The sequence below is a fragment of the Mustela nigripes genome, chromosome 10, assembly GCF_022355385.1.
Source record: "Mustela nigripes isolate SB6536 chromosome 10, MUSNIG.SB6536, whole genome shotgun sequence".
NCBI lineage: Eukaryota > Metazoa > Chordata > Mammalia > Carnivora > Mustelidae > Mustela > Mustela nigripes.
In genome coordinates this window covers 61,638,600-61,648,039 of record NC_081566.1, presented here as the reverse complement: position 1 = coordinate 61,648,039, position 9,440 = coordinate 61,638,600, and the positions used below count along the sequence as shown (strand labels likewise).

The 9,440-nt window shown below is 39.7% G+C and overlaps 1 protein-coding gene across 1 annotated transcript; it reads left to right on the top strand.

Annotated features, from left to right (window-relative positions):
- The first annotated feature begins 2,174 nt into the window (after nucleotides 1–2,174).
- DUSP12 (dual specificity phosphatase 12) lies at nucleotides 2,175–8,662 on the top strand. The gene is made up of 6 exons (XM_059413443.1): nucleotides 2,175–2,580; nucleotides 3,587–3,700; nucleotides 3,789–3,907; nucleotides 4,318–4,414; nucleotides 5,370–5,556; nucleotides 8,259–8,662. Exons 1-6 carry the CDS (start codon nucleotides 2,237–2,239, stop codon nucleotides 8,418–8,420), a joined length of 1,023 nt encoding a protein of 340 aa, XP_059269426.1. The 5' UTR covers nucleotides 2,175–2,236; the 3' UTR covers nucleotides 8,421–8,662.
- The last annotated feature ends 778 nt before the right edge of the window (nucleotides 8,663–9,440 follow it).

Genomic DNA, 9,440 nt, shown 5'->3' with positions numbered 1-9,440 from the left:
TTCTCCCATTCCATAGGTAGCCCTTTTGCTCTTTTGATTATTTCCTTTGATGTGCAGAAATTTTAAATTTTGATATAATCCTGTCATGAAGATTTATTTCTAAGTTTCTTCTAGGAGTTTTGTAGTCTTTTTTTTTTTTTTAAGATCTTTTAAAAAAGATTTTATTGATTTTTTTTTAAAGATTTTATTTATTTATTTATTTGACAGAGAGAAATCACAAGTAGATGGAGAGGCAGACAGAGAGAGACAGAGGGAAGCAGGCTCCCCGCTGAGCAGAAAGCCCGATGCGGGACTCGATCCCAGCACCCTGAGATCATGACCTGAGCCGAAGGCAGCGGCTTAAACCACTGAGCCACCCAGGCACCCCAAGATTTTATTGATTTATTTGACAGAGAGAGAGCACACAAGCAAGGGGATCAGCAGGCTGAGGGAGAGGGAGAAGCAGGCTCCCTGGCAGAGCCTGATGCGGGGCCTGATCCCAGGACCCTGGGACCATGACCTGAACCAAAGGCAGACGCTTACCTGACCGAGCGACGCAGGTGCCCATAAAGATTTTTATTTATTTATTTGAGAGAGAAAGCACAACCAGAGGGAGGAACAGAGGGAGAGGGACTAGCCAACTCCACGCTGAGTGTGGAGCCCAATGCTGGGCTCAATCTATGATCCTAAGATCATGACCTGAGCCAAAGTCAAGAGTCAGATGCTCAACCGACTGAACCACCCAGGTGCCCTAGGTTTTATAGTCTTACGTTTAGGTCCTTCATCAATTTTGAATTAATTTAGTACATTGTTTAAGGTAGGGATCACACTCCATTCTTTTACATGTGCATATATAGTTTTCCCAGCACCATTTGAAGAGGCTAGTTTCCCCCATTTTCATTTAAGCATATATGTGAAGGTCTATTTCTGGGCTCTATATCCTGTTCCATTGGTCCTTGTGTCTGTAGGGAAAATACGCGGAGATACCCAATCATAAAATCACCACCACTTCCTGACAGCATCCAATCCAGAGCAAAGCCCTGCTTCCTTGAACTCTGTCCAAAATCACCCAGTGTAAGCCCAGATCCTACACAGGCATACCTGTGATATTGTGCTTAACAAGTAGTTTTTAAACAAATTGAAGGTCGTTGTCAACCCTGCATTGAGCAAGTGTATTGGCATTATTTTCCCAACAGCATTTAGCATTTGTTCACTTCACGTCTCTGTCACATTTTGGCAATTCTCCCCACATTTCAAAATTTTTATTACTATTATATTTGTTATAGTGATCTCCGATCAGTGATCTTTGATGTTACTATTGTAATTGTTTTTGGGGTGCCACAAATCACGCCTATAAAAGATGACAAATTTCATAAATGTTATGCATGTTCTCCCTGCTTCACAGACCAGTCATTCCCCCAATCCCTCTCCCTCTCCGTGGGCCTCCCTATCCCTGAGACACAATAATACTGAAAGCAAGCCAATTAATCATCCTACAATGGTCTCTAAATGTTCAAGTGAAAGGAAGACTCACATGTCTCTCACTTTAAGGCAGAAGCTGGAAATGATTAAGTTTAGTGGGGGAGGCATGTCAAAAGCCAAACTAGGCTGAAAATTAGGCCTTTTGTACCAAACAATTAGCTAAAAATGTGAATGCAAAGGAAAAGTTCTTGAAGGAAATTAAAAATGCTACTTCAGTGAACATGCAAATGATAAGAAAGTGAAGTGGGTTCCTGGCGGTCGTTGGTTGGAGGGTATGGGCGTACGAAAACACGAGATTACTATTTTCAAAGTATATAGGACAGTATGCATCAATAAGAAAGAGATTCACATACCAATAAAAAAAAAACTGGACAAAGAAAGAAAAAAATAGTCACAAGAGAAGAAATACAAGCAAATGGCTTCATAAAAAATTTTTTTAAGTGTTTTACCCCAAATGCACACTGCTGCTTCAGTTGGTGGGACATCATTTCAAATTGGAGTCCAACTACTCTTGTTGTCCCTTTCTGTAAAGCCTCGGCACTATAAGCCTGGAAAACCCTGTATTTGGGGTTTATCCTCTACCACCAAGTTGCAAGCGCTGGGGCCCAGACACGGGATTAAAGGCTCCCCAGTAGTACACACTCCTACAGTCTCCGTGGTCCTCCGAGGGAGCCCTGCGCATCTCAGGCCGGCTCGACTCGGAGGAAGGGCGCTCTAGCCAGCTGCCGGCGTACTCGATGGTGGGGCCCCGGCCCGCTCGGCCCCGGCGGCCGCCATGTTGGAGGCTCCGGGAGGGAACCATGGCTGCGGTCGGCAGGTGCGTGGTCAGAGCTGCGCCAGCTCCGCCGGGCAGATGCTGGAGGTACGGCCGGGCCTGTACCTGGGTGGAGCCGCGGCCGTGGCGGAGCCGGACCGCCTGAGGCAGGCGGGCATCACGGCCGTGCTGACGGTGGATTCGGAGGAGCCCGACTTCAGGTCGGGGGCTGGGATGGAGGGTCTACGGAGCCTCTTCGTGTGGGCGCTGGACAAGCCCGAGACTGACCTACTGAGCCATCTGGACCGGTGCGTGGCCTTCATCAGCCAGGCCCGCGCCGAGGGCCGCGCCGTGTTGGTGCACTGGTGAGTGGCGCGCACGTGGGGCAGCCCCCCGGCTTTGCTTCCAGCCTGCAGCCGCCGCCCCTTCCTCCGAGGACCCTAGCGGAGGACCCAGGGGCTGTCAGACCACGGTTCCGCGGCTGGCGAGTGTCAGAGAGAGAGGAGGGGCCGGTGGCGGGCCCCCGAGGGCGTGCGTGCCTGCGTTCAGGCTGGCGTGGTTGATTCATTCTGCAGCCCCCGCCCCTCCCAACCCCGAGTTGCTTTTTAGGGGGGACTGAGAGGTGGCAAAGCCCCTGGCCCTAAAAAGGGTCGAAAGCTTTTCAGGCACCTACCCAGATGATTATAATGCAGATTAGGATGCCAGTCATGCAGTAAAAGATAATAACAAAGATTAAGATTATTCACAGTTCACCGCAAAGGCAGATTGTTTTCAGTGTTTTTGTTTGGGGCAGAGGACGGTTGGTGAAGGGAAATGGGGAGAGAAGAATTGGTTAGGACGAAGGAGCCCTAAGCCGTGCCGAGGGCAGAGATGGAGTAAGTTTATAGAAATGCGTAAAAGAAAATCTTGATAGGTATTTGGGAATTCTTAGTAGTCTTCTTTAGTTGCACTGGAGTGTAATAATTAGTTTAAACTTAGTGAATCAGCCCTTTTACTGCGTGCCAACACTTGTTTTAAATATTTACACACAGGACATAAGCTAGTGGTAAAATGGAAAGAAGCCTGGGACCAGATCTTCCGGCCGGTAATGCCAAGAGAGGGGAGCTTTGGATTTTTTTTCAAAGCCATTATACAATTTTTTAAATTAGTGTAATTATTTTTGAAAAGGTAATACATTTGCGTGGTTCAGAATTCAAAAAGATTAAGGAAATAAAGGAGTCATTCATTTCAGAGGCAAAGGGTTTTTATTTGGGTAGAAGGAGCAGGCGTGAAGTGGACCTGAACTTCACCGTTTATGGGAAGCTGGGCTTTTTTTTTTTTTTTTTTTAATTGCTGCTGTTTGCTATTTTATTTTAAAGGTCTCTTTTTCAGTCATGCAGGAATTAGTCGTAGTGTGGCTGTGATTACTGCTTTTATGATGAAGACTGACCAGTTTACCTTTGAAAAAGCCTATGAAAATCTCCAGACCATCAAACCAGAGGCTAAGTGAGTTCTTTGTTAAAGAAATAATTCTGGTTTTTCAAAGTGATTTTATCCATTTAAAGAAAACTTAGCTTTATATTTGTCCTTATAGGATGAATGAGGGATTTGAGTGGCAACTGAAATTATACCAGGCAATGGGATATGAAGTAGATACTTCTAGTGCAATTTATAAGCAATATCGTTTACAAAAGGTTACGGAAAAGTATCCAGGTAAGTAATAATTACTAGTACTTATTGGGCCCTTGTTACATGCTCTTTACTCTGATGCTAAAGGCTTCCAGTGTGTTACCTTACTTTTCCAGTCGTCCCTTGAGACAGGTGCTGTTACTTCCTTCTGAAAAAGTGGTTTACCAAGAAGTAACTTGTTTGAGGTCACATGGTGTGTAAGTGGTGGGCTGGGATTTGAACTCAGGCAGTCTGTGCTCAGAACCAAGGGCTTCTTCACAATGTTCTCTGACCTCACCCTCATTTCTCAACGCTGGAGGTTTTAATTTTTTAATTTTTATTATTTTTAATTTCTGAGGTTAGCATTTCTTGCCTCAATTTAACATTAGCTGAATTTTGTCTGAAAATGCAGAGCTGATTGCAACAAATAGATAAATTTTAATGATCTCATGTAGAATTACAGAACTTACCTCAAGAACTCTTTGCTGTTGACCCAACCACCATTTCACAAGGATTGAAAGACGGCATTCTCTACAAATGTAGAAAGTGCAGGTAAAATATTTTCTATCCTCTGGAGATTTTATCTTATATCAGGAGCTGAACTGTACTAAAAGTTTCATTTTCTTAAAATCTGTAGGAAGAATTTGTTCAATTGAATATTATAAAAATTTCAAATTCAAAACTACTTTTAAGAATATAAATTTTGGGGGCGCCTGGGTGGCTCAGTGGGTTAAGCCGCTGCCTTCGGCTCAGGTCATGATCTCAAGGTCCTGGGATCGAGTCCCCCATCGGGCTTTCTGCTCAGCAGGGAGCCTGCTTCCTCCTCTCTCTCTCTGCCTGCCTCTCTGTCTACTTGTGGTCTCTCTCTGTCAAATAAATAAATAAAATCTTAAAAAAAAAAAAAAGAATATAAATTTTGAATGAAACAAGATGGGATTGGGAGGGAGACAAACCATAAGTGACTCTTAATCTCACAAAACAAACTGAGGGTTGCTGGGGGCGGGGTGGGGAGAAGGGGGGTGGGGTTATGGACACTGGGGAGGGTATGTGCTTTGGTGAGTGCTGTGAAGTTTGTAAACCTGGTGATTCACAGACTTGTACCCCTGGGGATAAAAATATATGTTTATAAAAAATTAAAAATTAGAAAAAAAAAAGAATATAAATTTTAGGGCACTTGGGTGGCTCAGTGGGTTAATCCTCTGCCTTCAGCCCAGGTCAAGATCCCAGGGTCCTGGGATCAGGCTCTCTGCTAATCAGGGAGCCTGCTTCCCCCTCTCTCTCTGCCTGCCTCTCTGCCTACTTGTGATCTCTCTCTTTGTCAAATAAATAAAATCTTAAAAAAAAAAAAAAGAATATAAACTCTTAAGAGTGAAAGGTTACTTGTAAAGGTTATTGAAAATTAAAGTAGCATAATCCTTTTTTATTTTGCTAAGAAACGCTGCACAATTCATCTGTTTCTTCATCCTTTTGGAGGTCATTAATGTTTTTGTTTGTTTGGGGGTTGCAGGCGATCTTTATTTCGAAGTTCTAGCATTTTGGATCATAATGAAGGAAGTGGTCCCATAGCCTTTGCCCACAAGAGAGTGACGCCATCTTTCACGCTCACCGCTGGGAGTCAGGCTCAGTGTACATCATATTTCATTGAGCCTGTACAGTGGATGGAATCTTCTTTGTTGGGTGTGATGGATGGCCAGGTGAGAACGCATTTTATTTTCTGCAATTTCATTGTATCATCTATATTTTGTTTCTTGCCCTCTCAACCATATTTTAACTGGTGTTTCATTCCATCATAAATATTTTCTTATGAAGATTATATCTTTCTAGTGCAGATAAGAATCTATCAAATAAATTAAGTAAAAATCCAGCCTATCTAAAGTAGTGAACCACGTTTGGTTGAGAACTGTTGGTCTATGTGAATTCCTTTTAAGGCTATTTATATTTTTTCAAATAGAAGACTAACGTAAGCTGATTAGAATGTATTTAACAAATTCAAATTTGGTAACAAGTAGTGCAAGTCGAAGATTTTAAGATTACATTTAAAGTTTCTTTCCTTCTTCTCTTTCTTCTTCTCTTACGTCTCCTCTCTCTTTTTTCCCTGATATTTCAATTCAGTATGTTTGCTAAGAGATTCATTTTCATTTCCTATTTATTCTTAAGACTGCAGCTCATGAGAGTATCCTGGCATGCCACATTTGTCCTTTAGGGTTACTTAATTTAAAGATATTCTTAATCTAAGATATAATTAATATAATCTAATTATATTAATACATATTATTATAGATAATATATATCTATTAATATAATCTAAGATATGATTAATAATGATAAAGGTTTATGGTTTGTATAAAAGTTTGTATAATGAAAATTTTATGAAACTCACTATATTTCACTTGAAGACTACAGTAACTGTACAAATAGGTAAAACATACATAGTCATGTTTTATATGTGAAGAAACTTAGTATCTTGCCTAGAAAGAGATACCCTATATTCAAACCCACATTTTCAGACAATTCTGCTTATTGAGATATAAGTCACTTACTATATAATCTTACCCATTTAAAGTGTACAGTTCAGTGGTTTTTAGAATAGTCACAGAATTCTTGCAACATCATTGTTTTCACCATTCCCAAAATAAGCACTACACCCGTTAGCCATCACTTCCTGTTCTTGATGATATCATTTGCAGCAGTGGGGTTTTAATTTTGAAATCCACTTTATCTTTTTGTTTTTTCTTTCTTTCTTTCTTTTGTGGCTTAATTAGCCTAGAAAACATATAAGATGGAGGCATTTTTGTGGAAGACTATATCACATTTGTGCATACTTCTTTGTACACTTACTTGAATTTTCCTGTAGACCTGAAAGTGGAATCCCTGGTTTGTGGTGTGTGTACGTCTTAAATATTGCTAATATTCTACCCTGACAATAAAAATGCTTATACAACTTGGCTTTTCACTAGCATTGAATGCATGTACCCATTTTCCGATACTCTTGGCATAGTGGATATTATAAAACTGGTAACGTTTTGTCAATCTGAGAGATGAAAAATATTCATCTTAAAATGTCATCATTTGAATTTCCGTGACTACTACTGAGGACCAATATTGTTATATACTTATCAGCTATTTACAGCTTTTCTGTACATTTCCTTTACAACCTTGGTCCATTTTTCTCTGGATTTTGCCTTTTTCTTATTGATTTATAGGAGCTCTTTATATAGTCTAGATGTTAATGATTCCTCTAATATATTGCAAATATTTCCTCCTGTCGCATATCTCAGCTTTGTGGTGTATTTTGTCATATTGAAATTTAAGATACTGGGGCACCTGGGTGACTCAGTGGGTTAAAGCCTCTGCCTTGGGCTAAGGTCATGATCCCAAAGGATCGAGATCCCTGGGATCCAGTCCTGCATCCTGCTCCAGCTCTGCTCGGCATCCCCCTCTCTCTCTGCTAGCCTCTCTGCCTACTTGTGATCTCCGTCTGTGAAATAAATAAATAAAATCTTTAAAGAAAAAATTAACTTACTTATGTAATCAAATTTGGTTTCTGAGTTTTATGTCCAGAGCTTTGTATCATTTAAGATTAAAAATAAGACTCCCTGACTCATTTCATGCACAAAATAACAAGCTAAATTTTAAAAAATAATGCTCTATATACATAAAATATAATTGACGTGCTCAGGGTTTTTTTTTTTTTAATTAATCTATTTTACTTGAGTATCAGTTTGTTTTTAAAAAGCTGTGAATCAGGGATGTCTAGGTGGCTTAGTCGTTAAAAAGCCGTGAATCTGAGGCCTAACCTACATGCTGTCAGTCGCAATACTGATATTGACATGAGACTCTTCACATACTTTCCTGTTCTTTAGTCATGATGATCTTAGTTTGAAATATTAAACTGCAGATTGATATAAAAGGCACACATGCCACTTCCTGAAATCTTGGGTCCTATCTCAACCTTTCTGCCCTCATACTGGGGCATGAAGACCAGATTAATCTGATCTTTCTCCAGACTCCCAGGATACATGTTTCTTACACGATTATCATAGTCCACTATCTGTTATGGTAAATTGCCATTGCCTTTTACCTTGCTGATTCGATCATAAACGCCTGGAAGCTAGGAGCCATGTCTTAACCTGGTTTTTATTTTGTTTCATTTGTTTGTGTTACTAGGGAGAGAGGGGGAGGGGCAGAGGAAAGGGAGGAGAGATGCAGACTCCCTGCTGAGTACGGAGCCCAAGGTGGGGCTTGATTTCAGGACCCTGAGATCGTGACCTGAGCCTGAATCAAGAGTACGGTGCTTAACTGACTGTGTCTAACCTGTTTTTATATCTTCTATTGCCAGTAATAATTATTTGTCTTAGAAGTGAGTGAATGAAGTAACACAGTTCCTTTATTTCAGCTTCTTTGCCCCAAATGCAATGCCAAGTTGGGTTCTTTCAATTGGTACGGTGAACAGTGCTCATGTGGTCGATGGATAACACCTGCTTTTCAAATACATAAGAATAGAGTGGATGAAATGAAAATGCTGCCAGTTTTGGGATCACAGACAAGAAAAACATGAACTTGTGACATTTTTGATAGCTTGGAAAGAAATTTGCTGATACATGCTTCCCTTGCTTACTGTCATTTGTGGCAAATTGTTTAGTTTATAGGCCATGAGCATTTCATTTGATGTGACATGGAAACTGTACTCTGTTATTTGTTAGACTCCTACTCTATTTAAGCAGAATACTTTATTTGCAAATCAAAACTTTTAATCATGTAAATTGTACTTTATTTGATATTAAAATTTTCTATAACGCATATTCTTTGTTTCATTTATTTTCAAGAGTTCTGATTTTTGGAGTGTGTAGGTATGTGATATTAAGGTCGAGATAGACAAAATTATTTATAAAAATTGGAAATTATCATGTTTAAATAGATTTTTATTTCTAGAAATGTAAAGCAGATTTGTTTGGCCATAATTCAAAACTATTTCTCTTTCTTTAAGGGACATTAGTAAATCTACATATGTCTGGATTTTTCTTGGAAGTGTAGAAGGAAAGGCTATTAGTAAAACCTTGACTAAAATAAGCTTTTTCTGTTACTCTTTAGGAATCCCAATTATGTAAATTTTTAGAAAAGCATGTTTAAGATACATTTTGAAGTAATCTACTTAAAAATGTATTAATGTTAGGTATGTTTCTAATGATAAGGAAAATACATGTGGAATAACTATATGTCAGTTACTTTTTTAGCCTGATAGGTTGGAGAATTGGAAAAGGTACTGTGTCCATATTAGCTTTTTAACATCTCTCTGGAAACTGGAGTTTATTTTACTCATTACTAATAATTAGAATTGGACCTAATTAGATATTTGAACAATTACATGAAATCAGCATTAGCTAGTAAAGAGAAATATAGTCCATGTTCTTAAGCCGCTTTGCATATTTACATGTGAATATGTCTATATAAACACCAAAATGGGAGTAATTTTAAATGCAAAAAGTGAAAATGAACCTCTTTAAAAATACCTAAATTTTATTTATTTATTTATTTTTACTGAGGGAGAGTGCCAGAGCCACTGGGGAGGTGGGAAGGG